Source organism: Xiphophorus couchianus, chromosome 18 (assembly GCF_001444195.1).
Source record: "Xiphophorus couchianus chromosome 18, X_couchianus-1.0, whole genome shotgun sequence".
Taxonomy (NCBI): Eukaryota; Metazoa; Chordata; class Actinopteri; order Cyprinodontiformes; family Poeciliidae; genus Xiphophorus; species Xiphophorus couchianus.
Window position 1 is genome coordinate 12887683 of NC_040245.1, and position 21564 is coordinate 12909246.

The 21564-nt window shown below is 38.4% G+C and overlaps 2 protein-coding genes across 3 annotated transcripts; one reads left to right on the forward strand and one right to left on the reverse strand.

Moving 5' to 3' along the window:
• tsku (tsukushi small leucine rich proteoglycan homolog (Xenopus laevis)) lies at positions 1 to 10083 on the forward strand. Of its 2 annotated transcripts, none has more exons than XM_028045581.1 (3): positions 1 to 244; positions 5550 to 5861; positions 7081 to 10083. In XM_028045581.1, the coding sequence occupies exons 2-3, from the start codon at positions 5556 to 5558 to the stop codon at positions 7819 to 7821; spliced, it is 1047 nt and encodes a 348-aa protein (XP_027901382.1). In that variant the 5' UTR covers positions 1 to 244; positions 5550 to 5555; the 3' UTR covers positions 7822 to 10083. The 2 variants fall into 2 exon arrangements, with proteins under 2 accessions (XP_027901382.1, XP_027901383.1); XM_028045582.1 differs by lacking the exon at positions 1 to 244 and adding an exon at positions 1856 to 5054.
• Positions 10084 to 17564: 7481 nt separating this feature from the next.
• Positions 17565 to 21272, reverse strand: mmp13b (matrix metallopeptidase 13b). The gene is made up of 11 exons (XM_028044560.1): positions 21090 to 21272; positions 20888 to 20998; positions 20565 to 20692; positions 20326 to 20474; positions 20106 to 20231; positions 19862 to 20017; positions 19651 to 19771; positions 19036 to 19169; positions 18793 to 18952; positions 18567 to 18670; positions 17565 to 17971 (listed from the first exon to the last, which is right to left on the reverse strand). The coding sequence occupies exons 1-11, from the start codon at positions 21255 to 21257 to the stop codon at positions 17868 to 17870; spliced, it is 1461 nt and encodes a 486-aa protein (XP_027900361.1). The 5' UTR covers positions 21258 to 21272; the 3' UTR covers positions 17565 to 17867.
• Between the last annotated feature and the right edge of the window lie 292 nt (positions 21273 to 21564).

Genomic DNA, 21564 nt, shown 5'->3' on the forward strand with positions numbered 1-21564 from the left:
TTTACAGTGAAATAAAAACCAAGCTAAGAGCAGGCAGGGCTTCGTGGGATGGGAACAGAGCAGTGCCTCCGAGAGTTCCCAGGTCGTGACAGTTTATTACAACTGAGAACACCCAGAGGAGAACCATTAGAGCCGATGAGGACCAGAAGAGAGACGAACGACCGCGACACGGGAGTGCTAATGGGAGCGGTGAAGTGAGAAGAGCCCAAGAGCGACGACTGTGTCAGGATCAAAAGACACCAAAGTAAGTTTTCCGAATAGAGTTTATGACGTTAGAAGTTGAGAAAAAGTGCCACCGTTTTTTGTTTTTTTTATTATTATTTGGGGGTGGGGGGATTTCGCCCTGGAAGAGTGTGATAATTCTCCGCAGCTGTGAGAGCGTTGAGGTCTCGGAGGCAGGAACGCAGCGGAACTTCTGGTCAGATCAGATTTCACGTACCCCCCCCCCTCCTCTCTTTGCTTCAGAAATCACTCCTGGTTGTCCCGACTGGGCTGACCACGCTGAAATTATTGCATCACAGAAAAAAAAAAAAAAAACCCACAACAGACGAAGAAAGAGGGGGAAGTAAAACTTTTTTTTGATCTGATTGAAGAGTTGTGATACACGCGCAGGGAGAGGACCGTGACAGCTATGGAGGGGGGCGGGGCTCACAGTAACTGTACCGAGAGGAGAAACATGTCTAGGATATGGTGGTTGGAGATGTTTCAGCTCCCACAGCTTTGCCACGTACGGGCTGCAGGAAATTTGATCTCCCGAGGTGCCAGCGCTCGTACCCGCCTCCCCTGTTAACGCACCGGGCCAGCGGCGGCGTGCTGGTTCACTGTGGGCTGATGCAGACACAGCTGCGGGAGTTTACTTACACTTAATTAGGCCCTAAACGAAACTTCAGATCTGACGTTTGGATGTAGAGTAAAGAGTTTGCTTGTGGTTAGGAGAACTGCTGGAATTACCACAGAGCAGCGTGGAAGTACAATTTTCGTTAATGATGAGACCAATGTTCCACAATTAAAACTGCTTTTAGCATGTGTTGACCCCGTGTCGTGAAGGGGGATATATATTTTTTTAAAATAATGAGACAATAGCAATTTCTTTGGGTTGTTTCGTAACAACGTGTATAAAATAAGTCAGTTTACTTATAGCAACTGAACAAAATAAAATGGAACTGTGCTCACATAAAGTAAAGCAAAATTTACTTTATTAGGCCTGTCATCATAACAAATTTTGCTTGATGATAAATTGTCCCAGCAATTATTGAGACAATTTTCAAGTAATGCTTTGATAATATACCGCAAGTTTCCCCTCTCAAAGACCAATAAACATTAATTTTGTACAGAACTCTCCACACCGGAACTGGAAGATATTTTAAATATCCAAAGTAAAACACATCAACCAAAAACTAATTAAACAGAAATAAAATCCACTTACAACTGAAGCCATAAATAAAATGAATTGTGATGTCTATAAACAAAATTGCCCTTCAAAAAATATTAATCATCACATTGGAAATTATGAAGGTCATTTGAATTGATCAATTGCAATTACAACAGGCTTCCTTCCAGACAGACCTGCTGCACTTGAACAGACTGCTTTACTACTAAATAACCCAACGAATTTATGAGCTGCCTTCATTACTTTAGTACTTTGTTGATTTTTTTTTCTTTTTTATTGTCTGTACAAGCAGGGACAAAGCTACCCTAGTAAACTGAATTTATGACATAATAAATATTTACCCTTCCATTTTAAACCATTTTCTGAGTTGGAAGAAAGGTACATTTTCATAAATCAGTTGATGGCTGCTTCAGAAAATGTTTTCTAGTTGGCACAGTTTTTTTCTTTCTTGACTCTACAGTGGCGTTCTGCTTTCATCTATTTTTTTAAACTATACATGGTTTAAAAGCTACCTAGCATAAGGTAGCAGAGCAACGAGTGCTAATAACCAGTTGGCATTTTGATTACAATAGCTGTACAGTACTTAAGGTCCTCATAGTGGCACTTAGACTTTTGAGGTCATCCTAACTTTGTCCTACTAAATGTTGTATCGTGTTATCCAGCTCTGCAGTGATAGTTGATCCAAAGATGCCCATCAAGCACTTCTCGCCATATATTACTCACCATCTTCATTGCTGTTGTTGGGCAATATCTCTGGCAGTTATGTGGCTGAGTTAGCTATCGACCAACTGTTATGCAATCGTAGCGTTCCCCAGGCAGTGTGAAAGCCAACATGAAGATCACTACTGCAGTTCCAGAAGGCCTGGCAGACCTTAAAGCCATTTGGTTTTTTATGTTTGAACTTACTAGAACTAATGTGTACAACTTAGAAAGAAGGTCAAATTTTGTAACCTTCAGGAAATTTTGTTTTAGTTTTAACCTTTTACATGTTGACTTTCTAGGAACTTTCAAGGTTTATGTATTGTTTCCCTTAAGGTTAACTTCAAGTCTCGCCGTAGCCATTAGAAAACCTTCAGGAAATGTGCCCTGCAGCTTTCCTGAAGGTTATCTCCACATTTCACCATGTAACCATATGGGAACCTTCAGGGAATGTTCCTTAAAGGACCCATGAAATTTCTCAGTAAATTTAACAACTACCGTAACTTTTCACAGTTTTAATCTAAAAAGTTTCACTTTAAACACCAATAGCACAATATTAAAATTAATACTGCATCTCATTTTTATAAGACAGGATTGGTATAAAGTTTGAGTATGATGAGTCCCATTGCTTATGAGTTTGCAGAGAGCATTCATCTTTCAGGATGAGGCTTCCCATTCTTAATTGTTTCAAAACACTCGAGATCCGGGGAGTTAATTTAAAATCCCTGCCGTCTCCTCAGCTTCATGCATTCATTTGGGTTAAAGGGATTAGGGTGGCATCTTCTAATTACACACTCATCATGCCTTCAACTTGAAGATTAAATTGGGATGGAGCAGTCCCGGTGACACAGAGGATGCATCAGAGCGATGCAGATGGTTGATGAAGAAACCGAGCCCCGGTTAAGTGTTAATGTAGGAGCAAATGAAAGAGTCAAACAGACGTCTGGGTTTGAAGCTCCTCTCTGCACCCTGCTCTAGATGGGCATTGGGTTTTTTATCTTTAACTATCACCACATTGTCACAGAATTAAAGGAGGCAGCTGATGGGGAATCTTTCGGCTATAGATAAGAGAAAACCCTTATCTGCATTTTCCCCTTGCGGGGGGGAAAATACTTTAAACACCACTAGCACAAATCTAACATTGCTGTGACTTCTGACACACTTAATAATCTGATGTAACTGATGATATACTTTAATTGTCAGATTACTACGCTGATAACTTCTAAACTTTGCATGTAGTTGTAAGCTGATCAGTTGAGATTTAAAACTAACTCTAACTTTAGGTAAAATGAATAAATAAAAGTTTTTAGGAGCCAACAGATGTTGCTTTGCTGCTTTTGCTTAAATAATAAAGCCACAAAGAGACTTGTGAAGGTGTCTGAGGGTGTGTTCGCACCCCTTTGCTGGTTTCCCACTTGGGGGGAGGGAGATAAGGCGTTGTTTCATCCTGTTGTTGCTCAAGGCTAATTGCACCAGTAGAATCTGGTCCTCTTGAAGGCAGTTTGAGTTTATGTGGGATTTACTGTTGAGGATTTGTGCGGGAACGCAAGGTGAGGAGAGTTCAACCTTCACTCAGGGTGAAGGAGAATGGGGGGGAAAAAAATGGTACTGAAGTTCACCATCCTTGAAGATCAGTGTAATTATTATGTTCAGGTATAGTACCGTAATAAACGCATTTACTCCCTTATACACTTTAATCTGTGTTTGCTATGCTTATGTTTCACATTATCAAATGGGTGACTGAAGCCAGAGTTACTCGGATAGCTTTGTTTCCCATCAATATATACTTTTTGTAAAAACATTAGGGGATGCACCGATACTAAAATTCAGGCTGATATATTTGACACCTTAGAAAAGAAAGCGACCATACAGCTTCAGTTAAACTCAACATAGTCCTGCACTGTCACATGACCAACCTCCTCCACTCCCCTTGTGGAAAAAACAGAAATAAATAGCGACTGTTAATATTAGTCTAGTTTTATTCATTGGATCAATATGTTAAGAAATTACTTAACATATTAGCTGCTAATATTAGCTGATACCGATGTTGGTGTCGATATACCATGTATCCCTAGAAAACATAATTTCTTTGTCAAATATTAAATTTATTTGTTTTGAAAAATTGAAGAGTGAGAAAATGAAACAACATTTTTGTCTCATTTTGCCACATATTCGGCTGTTTTTTACTTTCCTAGAACTAATCCATTTCTGTTCGGTCAAACACTGCACCTGCAGTGACGCAAACTTTCATGTAGAGCACACCTCAACACGCTTTTCTCTTAGATAAGTGTCTGACTGAAGTTGTACATGTAATAAGCCTTTATGTGAGTCAAGGCGGGATGGAGATAAATGGTCCGACGCAAGGCTGCACAAAGGTGAACAGCCGGGATTAAAGGCAAGGCACTTAAAACCAGTCTGTACAGCACAATGCTGATAAACGACCGGGGCGCCTTACGTAAGCTGAGGAAAGCGCACCTCACCTTTGACATATTTCTGATAACAATTGTAACCTGAGCAGCATTCATTTGTTTTGTTTTGGAAATACTAAACAAGCCGTTACTCTACCAAGGAAGTGAAAGTGATTGTTTTGAAGATGGCGCACCTTAAGGCTTTTAGGACAAGAACAAGTAAAACTCCTGCAGTTTGCCCAGAGACAGTGCCGGGCTGGAGACGGAATGATAATTGCGACCTGGACGCGCACGATTCAGTTAGATGCTGTAATGTAAATTCTCATGCAGCTGTGATGCAGTAGAACTGCGGAGCGTGTCTTTTAACGTGCGTTCTCTGCTGTATCACCACCCAGTTGACCTAAAAGTGACTGTGCGTATTTACATGTTACACAACTTGCAACCTCTGTCCAGTTTTATACTTGTGCGTGTGTTGGGGTGTGTGTGCAAAGGTTACTTAAGATGAGCTGGATGAGTGAGCTCTTTTCAGATGCTCTTTGAGCACCAGCAGGAGAAAGGTATGATAGTTTCCTTTAGTTATTTTTAGCATTTTTAAATTTCTATCTGTTTAATGTCATGTTTGTGCACTCAGCAGCATCGGATTTTTTTTTCTAGTTTTATGACAAAAGGAAAATTTACAATACCCTTAAATCTGAACTTTGTGCTCATTGTAGTGCGTAGACCTAGAATGTGCAAATGAACTCATTGATCAGAGAAATTAGGTCGCACCCGTTGGGAGGCGGATAAGGAGAAAAAATGGGACTCCTCCATTTACACAAATAAAGGCTTTAAAAAATGTTTTTTAAACTTTACAAAAGCCTTGCTAATGGCATTTGTGGAACCCACAGAAAATCTAAAGTTACTGAACAGCTGTGCTTTGTTTGAACAAGCTGTTCTGATCTAATCGAAACTGCGCAGTTTGTTTAGTGAGTGATGATGTTTCTGGTATGAATAGCAGTGAGGCCATTTTCAAAAGGTCCCACATGTAATGTATTCTCTGTCTTTCTCTTCAGAGCATAATGGCGCTGCTCTTGTGGGTCGGCCTGTCGCTGCTGCTGGCTGTCCAGTCCGGTGCGGTCAGGAACTGCCACCCCAGCTGTCACTGTGAGGTGGAAAGCTTCGGGCTCTTCGACAGCTTCAGCCTGACCAGGGTGGACTGCAGAGGCATGGGTCCCAGCGTCTCCATGCCCATTACCATCCCTTTGGACACCGCCCACCTGGACCTGTCGTCCAATGATATGGGCCCTCTCAGCGATGCCATGTTAGCCGGTCCAGGCTACACCACGCTAATTAGTTTGGACCTCAGCAGCAACAAAATTACTAAGGTTAGTGATTCGACAAACTTCAAATTGTATTTATAGTAGTTACTCTATATAGCATACGTTTTGTTTAGGGTTTGAAAATTTAAAACTAAATTCTTGTTAATAGCAGCCTTTATTGATCAATAAATTAGACATTTTTAGCATTTTCAAAATTACAGAAAAAAGACTTAGTTTTTCTCACTAAATATTTTTATAGAGTACAAAAACTGAGAATGGATTGATGCAGTCCCATGCTTCATAGTAATTTTTAGTACACAATGCAAGTGTTTTCAACTTTTCACACCGATTTTAAGAGAGACTGCGTTAACTGCTGCAGCTCTCTGTGTGAGTCATGTGACCTGCTCTGTGTGCTGCACTCAGACAGCAGTCTGTGTGAGGAGAGCAGCTGAAATGACAGCCATTAAATTTTATGATGTTTAAAGCATCAATTTAATAAAGAAGGAGTTTTAATTGCACACAAATGGAATTGCAATCAAGAAATTTTACAAGCAGATTTATCAGTAAGAGAGCAAACATGCTAGTCTTGCCATATATAACAGTCAGAGGTAATTTTAAGTATTATTTTTTGGCTTTCTGTAATCTCCACCTCTTGAGTCTGGTTCTGCTGGAGATTTCCTCCTGTAGGAAGGAATTGGTTGCTCTTCATTGTAGCTACATGCTTGCTGGTGGAAAAACTCAATTCATTCTGATGGGCTTCTTTAGGTAATGTTTTACCTTCTGGGTTTAAATGGTCAGTATATGATATGATCTATGACCACTTTGTACTATTCTATAAGTAAGATAAAACTGGACTCCATGTTATTGGATCTGACTGTTGGATTGTAATTAAGTGAATAGGACATATTTGACCTAAATTTGGATTAATTCAATATAACTGATCCATTTGTGACATGAAGTGACTTGAGATTGCATGTTACGAAGACTGTTATTATGACAGACATTCATGAGTAAATTTTAGTTGCCTGTCTTATTTAATGGAGTTTTTCTGCCACCTTGCAGTCGTTTTAACATCTTGTCACCTCTACATGCTGTTATGAAAAATGTTAATTATTATATAACCTACTTGAATCATACTTGAAATTGTAAATGGCAATTTAGATATTTAAAAAAGTCGTCCATCTTGATCAAAAACACTGAAAAATATGAAAAAATATTTAGATGCAGGAACATTAGAAAAAAAATTTTCTCCATATTTATATCTGTCCTCTTGTGTGATTCTCAGGTTAGCCCCAGTGCGTTGTCCAAACTGCGATACCTGGAGAGTTTGGATCTGAGCTACAACAATCTGGAGAGTCTGTCTCCAAGCTGTTTCTCGGGCCTCCCTCTGGCCGAGGTGGACCTCAGTCACAACAGTTTCCAGGAGTTTGACATGGCTGTGTTCTCTGCTAAAGTGAACAGTGAACCTGTCAGCGTGGATCTGTCCCATAACAAGCTTGTGTCAGTCTCTGCCACCTTGAATGGAAGATCTTTACATATTCAGAGTGTCAATTTGTCAGTGAACCAGCTGGTTAGCGTACCAAACATGGCGGGACTTCCGCTGCGGTACCTAAATCTGGACGCTAACCCAATTCTGAAAATCAAGAAGGGAGCCTTTGGTCAGCTGAAAGATTTGGTTTATTTGTCCGTCAGTGGCCTCGGTGAACTTCACGAAATTGAGCCGCATAGCTTCAGCGATCTCCAGAACCTGCAAGTTCTGGACCTCTCGAATAACTCGAAACTTAAGAATCTAAGCCCTGCAGTCTTCTGTGGACTAGACTCTCTGCAGGAGCTCAACTTGTCTGGTTCTGGTGTGACTTCTTTGCCAACTAACATGTTGAGCCACCTTCCCAGCATCAAGAGTATCACTCTTGGACAAAGCATCCACTGCTGGAGGATGCAAAAACAGGGACAGTTCCACCGACAGATGGGGCAAGTCCAGCATAACGAGGAGCTGCACTGTAACGTAGACGGCATTGTGTTATGAGACCGGGCCTCAGGAAATGAACCACTCCTATCATTCACGACTGCAGGACTGAGGCTCGTCTGCTCTGATATGTAAAACAGTCTGAGTCGCTCTCGCTCAGTTAAATCTGTTCTCTGGTGATACTGTGGATCATACCTTATCATTTTTATGTAGCTTTGAAAAACTCTGGACACTTTATAATCTTTGCTGTATTTTTAGCAGCGCAGGCCAACTTCTTTAATGTTTTAATACATTTCACTTTTTAAACTCATAAAAAACTGCATCATGAATTAATTTTAACATGTTAGTCATATCTTTCACTTCATTGGATTGTCTTAAGAGCTACTTGAACTTAGTCCTAATGTGGTATTTTCTTTAATATTGTGCTTTTGCTAGTCAGAAATTGACAGACATTGTTGCCATATAACCACTAGGAATACTCATAAGACTTTGAATGTCTGGATGAGGGGGACGATTTTGAACTTGATTAGACTTTTTTTTCTTTTCTTAACAGTTTGTTTTTCTATATGCTATGTTCAATTTACCTCGGATTTCAGAACTTAAACTATTTTTGTCACAATAATGGAGCTAGCCTATTCTAGCTAAAAGCCAAAAACAGGTTGGCAATACAAAACACATTTCTCTTTATTATATGTATTTCAAAATAAAATAAACACACAAATGCAAATTGTACACTACTGGTAAAATATAAAACATCCACAGTGCAAATAAACCATTTTATTCCTGCTGCTTTCAAAATATCTTCTGTTCCCAACAGCCATGTTGGGTCTGAATTTGGTATTTACAACTCAGAAATTCTGACATCCGAGGACAAATTGAATGCATCGTTTGATTGAAGTTACCACCAGACCTTAATATCTTATCTTGGTTTAGCTTAGCAGTTATTTAGCTTAATCATTCTGGTTGGTTTAATCTACAAAAGGTAATGTCTGAAAGGTTGTTCGTTTTACCCCGTTGAGCCTTAAAGCAGCAATGCACAGTGTTTTGGGATATCTATTGTATGAAAATCTTTAAAATTAAGAAAAAAGATCAGCTGTAGTGTTCTAGCCTTACAATGAACAATGTTGTTCCTGTACTGTGACCTGGACAAATTAAAGAATCCGACTTACAGGTGTTACTCTGCTGGTTGAGGTTGATGTTTTGGTTCCCAATTATTCCAGTTTACATGCTGACCTGATAAACTACTAAACACCATATTGTAAGTCACTTTGGATGAATACCTTCCTCTAAATGAATGTACGTTATTGAATGTAATATAACAGTTGCAGTCTATTTCAAGACTTTAACTAACCTCTGCAGTATGCACGATCAGCATAAGATCAGTTTGATAACCTTGTGTTAAGCTACTACAAAGCCTAGTATTTATGCAAAAAATTCAAACACAAATGTTACACAAGATAACTTGAATATTAATTTAACAAACGCCCTCCAAATTCGTAATTTTCAAGTGCTGATTTTGCAGGAGAAAATTGGGAACCAGCCCGTGAATATACTGCATCCTAATTAAATCCGTTTCCTCTCCAACAAATTAATCAATCAAATGATTAGTTTTGATTTATGATTTATTTTAACTTTGACCAGAATTCAGTCCAATCTCAAAATTGAACAGGTTGCATGCTCAAAACTCTGGCACTTTCTCAAACATCCTGTTCAAATTTATTATTTCAAATTTCAGTGTTTTTTTAAATTATTGTAACACTTTAAACTGTGTAGCATTTATTTCAAGCCTCGCAAGCTGCCTTTTATATTTTTCCCCAACAAATATTAAACTCTAGATTTAATGACCAAAATAATTTTTTGCTTTGTTTGAAGTCCATGTTCTCTGACCATTTCATTACTTTGCCACTGTTCTTATTGATCTTACCTTTTTTTTTTTCCACTGAAATGGCACAGCAGGCGTAAACAAAGTCAGAACTAGTTGACCAAAAGTAAGCCTTGATTTACTTTCATGCTCTTTAGTGACCAAGTTTAGTTTCCCTGGACAAATTGGACCACTAACAGTTTATCACATTTTTTGTATGCAAGTTATTTTTGTTTTATGTGTTGATGCACATGTGTAAACTCGCCTTGATATTCCTTTTGCAAGAGGAGAATCAGTCTCAAGAACGGTTGTGGAGACTGGAATCGGCCTTCAAACTGTCCACTTTAATGAAAACGCTTTAGTTTAAAGAGCTATATTTGTATGAATGTAAGTAAACTGTACATAACCATATTAATATGTAAATCTTATATGTAATAAATTGACCCCTCTCACACTGTGAACTCAGTGACTCGTCTGATTCATATCCTGTGTGACGTCCAAACGGGCAACAATCGCTAGGCGACTTGACTGAGAAAAAAGAAATAAACACAAGCTAAAAATAAAACCACAGTTTGGAAAATGTGCTACTGTCTGCACTGAAGTCAACATTTTCCTGGAGTTCCAGCACTGTGTGATTTCGTGCCTGCAGAGGTTTGAATCACACCAGGGTGTGGTTCTCTCTGGGACACGGCAAGAAACTCAGATCTCAGCAGAGTTGTTTTAAATTGTGCTTAAAGAAATGCTGTAAAGCGTTATGAGACTTGAGGTTTTGCTGGTTATCATACTGGACTAAGCACGATGTCTTGGCAAAGTGATTGGGAAGAAGACCACCAGAGAAAACTGGGGGGGGGGGGGGGGGGGGGGATATCAGACACAGCAGCTGACAGGCATCCTGTGTGTCCTTGGCAATGAGTACAGTGTTTGCTTTGTAAGGATGAGGAAATTCGTTCTTTCTCTTTCTTTCAAGGTCAGAATCTGCCAAAACAACAAGCTGATCCAAGGGAGTTTCAGCTATTGCATCAGAATGTAGGTGTACGTGTTGCATCCTGAAACTGGGGTTTCAGATTTTAAGCATGTTGACAAAGGCTGAATCTTTTTTCTTCACTATGTTCGACTGTAACTAAAATTCCCCTGCAGTCAGTGTAGGGCTGACAGAACGCCTTCAGAATACTGATCCTATGCGCAAAACACTTCCAGATGCTTGTGTGATTTTTTTTATTTTTATTTTTTATGTCTCGCTTGTAAAACAATAGCTTGTTTAAAGCCAAGGAACCAGAACCCAGCTGCATTTAGTATGGGATTGGTTTCTTTTAACACTAAAAGAAAAAAGCTACATAGAGACCCTTTTTAGTTTACACTCCAATTTTCTCAAGGCAGTTGTTCCTCAGGTAAACTGCTTGCTGCTGGATCATGTATTCTTTGCAAATTTCATTCAACATTTCTTGTACGAGCTCCAACCTCACCTGACTCAAACGTATAGAAGATAACAGACACTGACCACATTTTTCTTCTCGCAAATCATTAAAAATGCTCATGGTAGTAGAATGATCTTCAGGCAAACGATTAATAAACTGTTTGGCCATGAAAATAAACAAGAAAGGAAGTTTTGGTGATCTACTTGACCAAATAACTTGACCAATGTAAATAACTTTGTCTGAGAATCTATGCATGACAGCTCAGTTACTTTTCCTCTCCTGAGTACCTCAGCAATGACGCTGATCTCACCCAACCAGAACTAAATATCACAAAAATCAGCTAAACTTATTAAATATAATACTATGTTTAGATCTTCTGTTGCTACGATTGGTAAATTTCAGATGTTTTGGCTCTCACTAATTACTAACTGATGAATTTTCATACAATACAATTCTTGACATAAATCCATTCTATTCTCTGGATCTGAACAGAATTTGGTCTGGGGACTCACTTCCTTTTTAGCCTATAGTCCAGTAACCACCCCAAACAGTGACGCAATGCAAAACACAAACTGCAGGGGAGGTTTGGATAAAGATGCTAACATTTCTGGATGTTAAATTGTACAAACACTTCAGTTGTTACCTCCTAAAACTTGACTGACATTAACACGGATCCTGTTTATAATAAGATTTTCACTTTCCTGTTTTTGATTTTTTCTATTTTTTTCAAATTTACCATTTATACCTTTGCTCTGCACGGGCCAGTTTAGGCAACACAAATCCAGCAAGTTTTTGGATCGGATTGCTACAGTAATCCGATCCTATAGGAACCATTCATGAAAGGTTTACACAACCATTACGTGCCTGAACTAATAAAAAATGAACTAGACAAGGAAATGTTTTGAAATCAGGCTGGAGCATAAGTTCAAAAATATTTTTGATTCCACATGTTACGATGCGTAGCTCAAAACGCTTTTTTTTTTTTTTACAGTTCTTTCTTGGACAGCCTCCCTGTTAACTGAATTGTTCAAATCCGATAAAGCTACCAAATGGCTGAAAGCATTCAAACTGCATGCATATATAATTTAATAGCACAATTTGAAAAGCTCATGCTCAAGGTAAGATTTTGCACACCTGAAATCAAAGCCAAAAGTAGCTGCTGTGAAAAATGCTTGACATTGTCATATAAATATTAAATGTGCTCAAATTAAGTAAACTTAATAATTATCTATGTTTTCAATTTTGCAAGGAACTCTTACTTAAAGTTTGCTGCTATTATAGATGTCAGTCTATTCATCAGAGCAAAGTAGGCAGAGCAAAAACAAGAGGAGAAGTAAAAATGTTCCTTATAGATTCTTACAGAAATTTTGGCTTCAGAGGTTGCTAACAATGGCAGGGTTGTTTAATTAGGCCAAAGGAGGGGAGGAAGCTGCATTTCCCACAGGAGTAAAGGAACAGACATAACCAAACATGTTCTGTTAAATTGTCTTTCTTTTGTTTTCTCAAGGATCAAAGACTTTGGAACATAAAACTTGTCTTGATAGACAAAATCTGACATCCAGAAGATTCATTCATAAGATGTTATAAAAACATTATGAATGAAAGGTTGATTTCCTGACTGATTGCATATTTTTGGGGTTTTATGTGACAGATTAACAGAAATTAGAAGATAACTGTGAAGAGGAAGGAAGCCGACACACGGTTTAAAATATATATATACGTATATATATAAAAAACAACTATTCACACATTATAACATTATCAAACAAACAGCATGAAGAACAAGAAACAGTGCAGACAGGTCAGAAATAATGTTAGAGATAAGCTTAAAGTAAGGTTATGTTACAAAACAATATCTCTGTTGATGGTTTTTAAACAATGTTTAAAAAAAACCTTCAAGGAGTCCCGTTTGTTTTTTGCCACAAGCCTGAACAGATCAAATGAAGCGCAAATGGAAGTTGTATATATGTATGCAAAATACTGAGTTGTGGAAAATTAACAAATCAGCCTGAACATATGATGATCATCATAAGACATGGTGGTGTCAACGTCATGCTGTGGGCTGCTTTTCTTTATCACTGAGTGTCATCAGGTAGATATTAGATTAACCTAATCGTAGCAAAGTCCAATAGAAAATCTGGACTGGACTGGAAGTTCACCTTCCAGAAGGTTTATGGAGCAGATTTACAAAGTAATACCTTAAATGAAGCATAATCATGGTAGCACAGCCTAGCCAAAGTTCTGACCCAAATTCAAGAGAGAACTATGCAACAAGAAAGTTGCTCCAAACATGTAAAACTGGTAATCCTCTATAATCACAAAAAAATTATTCTACTTGTTTCGAGGGGGTTCAATGCAAAAGCATGCCACTCTGCATTTGAGCATGGATTTGCTGCAGTGCAGCAAATGTGAGCACAGAACTTGAAAGGTAACGGATTGCTTTTATGTGGTGACCCAGTAGTAAGATGTGATTAATTCAAAGTTGAGGGAAGCTTTGGGTTGTGTATAATTTGTCCAGATAAGTAGAACCTGGGTGTCTTTATTAAACACATTGTTCCTGCTTGAGCAGATATCAGACAAATGTATTGTGACTTCCTGAAAAGATCCTCTGGAGAAACCAGCCATTTGAGAAGCTAATTCATTTTCATTCAATCCTGAGCTCCAACTGCCACTGAAACTGTGCAGTCGTAGCTTTTTTCTGCTAAATACAACACAATGAAGGAAATAAGTTAAAATGTTGTGTTCTTGCTTTAAATGTCCCTTTGCTCGAACTCAGTGAACTGCAGGGCAGCACAGAGGTTTTGTTTGTCAGAAAAACAATTCGTCAGGTCAGATTGTTATGGAGCACAAAGATCCAATTGTTTTTTCTGAGCCACTGTTGCCTTCAAAGTTTGTATTTCTGTAGAAAATGACCAGTTTGGCTTTTATAGCTGCCGCAGTCTTGGTGTAAAACTGACTTCTACACCAGAAGCAATGTTTTTTTTTTAAACTATTCAATGCAGAAATGTTTTTGTCATTCATATGCTAACAAGAAGTATTTGGCATTGTGTGAACAAGAAATGCTGTTAGCAAACACTAGAGGAACAAAAATGATTAGTGTTAAAGGATGAAAGGAATATTTGGCAGAAACATTAATCCATTCATCCATAGGCTAGAGCTGCTTCTTCTTGTATTGCTTAGAGCGGATGCAACCTGGACAGGTTGCCACTCCATCACTGGGCAACAGACACATAACACAAAACAACCATACACACGCACACCCCTGCACACACATACACTCACAACTAAGATATGCGAAAATGCCTTAAAATAGATCATTATGTCAGCTTGATGTCCGGCCATGTGTTGACATTGTCCCACTGCAAATATCTCACTATTTCCAGTGAGAAGATGAATTTGTAAACTCTTCCTTCACAGTTCCTGTTCATTTAAACATTTAAATTAGTCATCGGATTGTCAGAAAGGCTCAATTTAGATTATTGACAATCTCCTGAAAGTTCAACAAGTACCCTGGGTTACTTAAACAGTGTTTTCAACCAACCAAAAGTTTAAATGATAAACTACTTCAAATTCTGACAACATTTCTTAACAATGTTGTCAGAATTTGACAACATTGTTACTGAAATAAGCCATGAAGTAAATGTTGAGAAATGAGCAGTGCGTGATTCACTATTTTTGTAGACATTTAGAAGGCCCTCCCACTGGTTTCCATGATGATTCGGAGCCCAAGAGCTCAGGCGCCATTGCAGGTTCAACATGTCTGAGTCAACTGTGAGTTCAGTTCACAAAACTCTCCAAGTGGATTTCACCTCGAGACATCTAAAGGTAATAAATAAAGAAATCCAACCATAGAGCAGATATACAAAAATGTTCATCAAACAAATTTTTCCTCCCCTGCATGAAAAGGGAGGAAAAAGAAATTTTTAGCTTCCTAATAATGTTCTCCCAGCCTTTGATAAGATCAACACTGGATCTCTGGTGAACTGATCTCTGTAATCTATCTGTGCTGACAGTTATCTGGGTTTGTACACCACTGTACCAATCAATAGCTGCAGAATCAGCTTTTCTAGGTTTAAGGGTTAATCTGCACAGAGGTTGCACCTCTTTAGTCAGGCATGGCTTCGTTAATAAAGCAACATGCAGGAGCATGACAAGAAAAAGAAAGACCCTGCAGTAAATAAACTGACATTAGGGAAGGAAATAAGAGGGTTGCACACTCTGCACCACAAACACCATAGATTCTTCTTTTACTTGCGAATTTTAAAATTCACTTGTACAAACAGTATCTGTTGGCACCATAAAACAGCTTGTGTGCCCCACAATTGCTAAAGATGAATTTGTTATGAGGTGTGTGCATGCTTGTTAGTTCCCACAAAGAAACCATGTCTCTCTACCCCACAGGGTTTGCTTACATTCTGAACAAGCAGCTTAGCAAAGGTAGAGCGGGGGTCTTGCGTAACTTTGTTCCTAGTGGTGGTCTGGGAGTGGAGGTTCCCAGAGGAAACGGCTTATATCCTGAGCTCGCTGCCCTCCCTGTTGTTCTCCTCCATCTGGTTTCCATCAAGCACTCCTGCTCTGCAAAACTTTTCTCTTTCGTCTTTTTTCTGACCAGCCTCAGAACACATTTTATTTATTCGTTTGTTACGAAAGCCTCTGAGACAAAGGTAAAAATGGAGTCATGGCAGATCTACAAATAAAATAAGAGTGAAACAGTGAAAAAAAAAAAAAACAGTTGACTAAAATGTTAATTTAAAGATGTGTGGCGATATGCTTTTTGCTGGCTCATCCCAGTCTGACTGCTAAAATCCAGATCATTGCAGCCCTATAGTCATCCTGGCTCAAGTTTTAGTTTCGTGACCATCAGCAGAATTTGAAACATACCTGACTCTATAAACCCTTCAGAACAGTAAGACTTTAAAATTCAGAGTTGATTATCTTCTCATAATCCCTAATTTATGTTTTCGTTTTGTCTGTGAGCGGCTTACAGTAATATGTTCTGACTGGTGCAGAGAGCAGATCGAGATGTCCAGCTGGGGCTCTAATGAGATAAAAAGAGTGAAGCTGACTTTAACTATAAAACTACCTTAAAAGACTGAAATGATGTTGTTTTTTATCTATGTATCTAGGTTTTTCTGTTTCCTGGACAAGTTTTTTAATGTCTTCCACAGTTCATGGGTTTGAGCAAACCACAAATGAGCGTGTCAGAACATGTCTGTAAACCTGGAAAAACAAGAGCATCCCTTTTTTAGTTTCCATTGATAAATGAGGGCTTCAGACTGAACAGCAGCTCTGTTTCTCTGGCTGCTGACATTCAACCTTCAACAAGATGCAAACAAAGCTGGAGGAGAAGAGATTTTACTAACAGCTTTTCTCTAAAACAGTTTCCAGAGTCTCACACCAAAAGCATAGCATATTTACGAAGGTCAACTTTTCAGATATTTTGTGTGTTTCTGGCAGCACAGTGATGAACAAACAGAATTTGTGATCTGTTGACGCAGCAAAATTCCCCAAAACCTTAAAAAAAAAAAAAAAAAGCCAAATGATGTGATTGCTTCACTGCTCTCTAATTACATCCACATGACTGAGCCTGTGGATTAGGCTTCTTGGTTCAGGAAACACTATTTCCTGGACTTTGACGCAAGGTCTTTGGCCAGTTTTTTTTTTTTTTTAGTGGACGCAAATGAAAACAATCTTAATTCATCTCACGTCTGTCCTTCAACACATTCTTTTTAACTCACCACATAGAAACTATTTACTGAAGTGGTTAGTGTTCAGGTAAGGTGATACACTTTACATTTTGAAATAATGACTTAGTAAAAAAAAAAACTTTTCTCAGCCCTTTTCTGCTGAAAGTGCATAAATTTAATTATTGTTTGACTTGAAATGCTTTGTAATTTAGACGTCTGAGTGAGAAATCCTGGGAATGATGCAGCGTTTTATGATCACTGATGTTACACAGTATATGACAGTCAATTAACCTCTCCCAAAATTTACTGAAGGACTCTAACTGGATCAGGAGTCTCTTCCAAGAGGATGGCGGCTGTTCTCAAACTGTAAATTTCTAGCGTCCTCTTGTGGTAACATTATGCAAATGAATTTATTGAAAATCTACAATTAAAAGAACTGCTGTAAAAAGACTCTTCTCCTTTTTCTGCTTTGTGTGTACTGAGCTAGTTTATTGATAGTGCATCTGTTGAATAGTAAAATCAAATAAAATCAAAAGTATCTGAATCTTTGTAAAATATCTTTTTCAGGGTGCCTTTCAAAAATGTTGATTCCTCTTTAAGTTTTTCATATTTTCTCAGGTTGCAGTCTCAAATTTCAATGTATTTTATTAAGACTTTATGTGACAGACCAACATCTGTTTAGCTATTAAGTCAAACAGTGACACACAGCTTTTAATATCTTTCTACAAATGAAAGTTTGAAAAGTGTGAGGGCAGGCAGTAAGCGCATCTGTAGTAAACACACAAAACACCCCACCTGTTGTAACTTAGAAACTAGAGAAGTCAGTTAGCCACACCAATGAGGAATGCAAAGAAAATTAGACTTTATTTATTCACATGTGTGAATCCATGTAAGTTGAATTCAGTCAATAAATTCCTACAGACATCCTGGTGAATATCTGTTAGAAAACATCCAGTATAAATAAGCAACACATGCAAAATAAATAGGTAAATTATAAGTTCATGAAATTCTGAAGAATCACATGGAATTCTGTGTCCAGCACAAATCTTTTGACATTTATTTGTTTATACCCTAAATCTGTTCATTTTAACACCCTACTGCGTTTTGTCCCATCCCAATTTGTCTAGACTGTTTATCATCTGTTCACATACAGTTGAGGAAGGAGTTGGTCCTCATAATGCGGATCACCTTCCTGAATCTGTAACTGTACTCATACTGCATATTTTCATGGAAGAAATACAAGTAGCCTGCAAGAGAACAAAGATGAACAAATGTAAGGAAATGACAGAATATAGAAAACATCAAATATTCACAGGAATTTCTTTAAAGGAGCCGTGTGAAGTATTTTTGCAACATCTGGTGGTAAGGTTGGAAACTTCAATAATTTAATTTAAATGCTCCACATTCTCTAATTTGAAAGATGCAGCAGATTAGAGTTTCTGCTAATTTCCTGAAATACATAACAAGCTATTTTTAGTGCTCATATTAGTTATGAGCACTTATATTTAGTCTATACTAGAAGGAGTATAGACTTCTTATTTAATCTATTAAATAAAGAGGCATGAGTAAAAAAAACACTTATTCTTATTATAGGATTCTACATTGAAGGTTTATTGTTGCTGCATCATCAAAAAGTCACTTTTTAAAGTGTTCTGTTAAACAGTATTTGTGATCTGTGTTCTGAGATTTCAAATCATTGCCATGAGTATTTAGTGGAAGGAAAGTCAAAAAATAAATTGGGATCCTTTGTTCTAAATGAACAGATTTGAGTCCCGTATTTTATTGCTACCAGTAAATATTACACATTGGATCATTAACTAAATACTGAGTTTTGCATATTACCCTGTTGAAAAGTGACAGCATCAAACTCGTCATGCATTCCTGGAAAGTCATCCTCAACAGATTTAGGAAAACCAGGGTCCATGGTGCCTGTTGCTTCATCGTAACTGTAGGTAACACAAAATGCACAGAAATACAGAGAATCAATAAAGATTCCAAGAGACCAAGCTGTGAAGCACAAAAAATGTATTCTTGCCTTTTTAATATCACATTCTGTGTAACATCTTACCTCCAGTACTCTTCATCGGCAAAGAGCAGAGTTTTCCCAGTGTTTTTTATATGCACAGCTGCATCTATCTTTCTAACTGATTTGGGAAGACCAAGTTTATGTATGTACTTTGGGTAGCCATCCACAACTGAATATCCATTCAAGGCCCACATACGGATCCCTGGTTGAACAAACAACAGGGTATTGGTGTTACATGTGCTGTGTAGTATATGTTAGATAATCAGACATTTATATTTAACCCACCACTAAATATGAAGACTAAATCCTTCTCTGGGTACTCATACGCTGCATCCACTTTATTTGGCAGGGAGGGCCATGTGGACTTGATCAGTGTTTGCTCAGGTTCTGCCATCTGTGGATGGAGACGCCAGTAGAACCTGCAAAAAGAAGCAGAGCTGCAGACAAACTGGCCAAGCATTCACAAAAATGTTACAGGTGGGGAAATTGGGATGGGGTAATAATTGAAACTGGTTCAGATGAAAACTGGATTTTTGTCCAGACACATTAGCCTATATCGCAAAAAAACTGTGATAAGTTGGCAATGGCAAGGTTATCTCTAAGCTGCCACTGACTGTTCATCAAATGAAGTGCAGGATTAGGTAAAACTCTGGTGGGTCGAGATGAAGAGCTTCATGTGACTTTTAAAAAAACTAACTTCGAAGAGTTAAAGTCATTATTGGATATTGACTTCTTGTCATTTTTGTTATATTTTCCAGTTTTACCACTGTGAAACAGTTTACTAATAATGAGGAGTTTGGTTTCAATGTGAGCCATTAGGACGATGTTAGCCTTCACTTTACCTGTCGCAGGTGCCCATTCATCGGGGCACCTGGATCCGGGGACATGCCTTCACTTTACCTGTCTTTGAAAATGATGGTTTCTCCTCGTAATTCTGTTACAGCATCAAAACTCAACTCAGGATCACATTTGTTAGGTGCATCGGGTTTGGGCTTCCTTTTTCTGGGATTGGGGTTGGGACCTGAAATTGACATTTACAATAGCATGAACAGACTTTCCTCATGCAATTATTGTACATTACAATTTCTAACCAAAGTTTCCATATGCCCACCATAGAGCGCTTGAATGCCTTCAATGTCATCTTCAGCCAGTGGGAAGCCAGAGGTGAACGAGTAGACTGGGAACATCAGGGCACCTGCGTCCGATGAATGGGACATACCAAGTGCGTGACCTAACTCATGGGCTGCTACAATAAACAGATTGTATGCTGCAGAGAAAATACATAGAATTTAAGCCACTGTTCTTTTGTGACACAATTCGGTCTGCTATTAGTTATACATCTGCATTATAGTCACCTGATGAATCTTTGGTCCAATGTTCATCCTCATCAAAGTGAGTGTCTCCTCCAATGCCTGGGCCTGGAGGGTAGGCATGAGCCAGCAGCCCATCAGGTCCGTCAAATGGATTGTAGTCACCATGCTCTTCAGTACAAAAGGCAAACAAGTATTCAGCCTGCTGAACCTAACATGAACTATTTAACATGTGTACTTTCTAAAAGCCACAGTGCTTCATCACCTTTTGTTCCAAAGCTGATCATAATGTCTGCGTTGCCATCATGCATCTTCTTGAAGGTCAAAGGGGTGACATCCGCCCAAACATTCAGCGCGTTTCGGATTGCTCTGTCTACATCAGATCGCTTCAGATCGGGAGTATAATTCACAATCCTGAAACATTGGGGAACATGAGACAATCAGAACATTTTTATAAAATTGACTCAAAATATCAAATTCTCTTCTTAAGAATTTAATAGTTACCTGAATGTGACGTTGTTGTTTTCCCATTTGAGGTGTCGAGGGAAGTGGTTGTACTCCCCAACATCTGGCACGCCACATCTGGGCAGCTTCATGACCTCCAGGGTGTTGTCATCAAGATTTCCAGTTACCTTCGCAAGTGGAAAAACAAGAAAATTGTAAACAAGTGTCAATGTCAAAACTTTGCTCTTTCTAAAGACTTTAAAAGGATGAGAACTTCTTCCATATGTAAAATGTTGTCTATACAATTTACTCTTAAAATGCTGATGAGAAAAGAAAAGAACCACAGAAAAAGTCTAAATTAACAATTGCATACTTCTGGTTACCTGAAGCTTGAAAAACTTTTGCATTTGCTGGATCTTGTTTTTAAAATCACTTAATGACGACTGTCTACTTTGGAGACCAGTTGGAAGACCATAGTAGTGACGAAGGTATTTCTGTGTAAAAAAAACAAACAGATTTTATGCCAAATTACAAGAAAACACTGAAGTAAGTATACGAAGGAAAAAAGGTTTACAAGAATCTTACCTCAGCTATCAAGAGGTCGTCTATCCTGACCTTTTCTGTGACAAGGTTTTCTTTCTTCCCAGTAGGCAGAGGCAGAGCAAAGGAGTATTGAGCCAACACCGGCAGCAGCAGCATCAGCAAAGGAAACATTGTTGACACTGAGTTGTCCAAACAAGCCACTGGCATCATGAAGCTCTGAGGGGTATTTAAAGTGTTTTGCCCTGGTGACCACCCCAACCCCCTGTGAATCATGCAAAAGTACCTAGCCACTTCCTTTTTTGGTTGTACAGGAATGTGTATGTATCTGCAAAAGTACAGTGACTTCTTCAACACAGAAACTCTTTGATGAACATAACCCATTGCACTGACTTTGGTGATTTGAGAGCAGATGTTTTCTTCAGTAAAAATGTCTCATCAGTAGATATGGCTTGTAGAAGAATTGTTTGGATAAGGATAATTTCCTCTTTTTGTCTTTTAGCAAAAAAGGGAAATTACC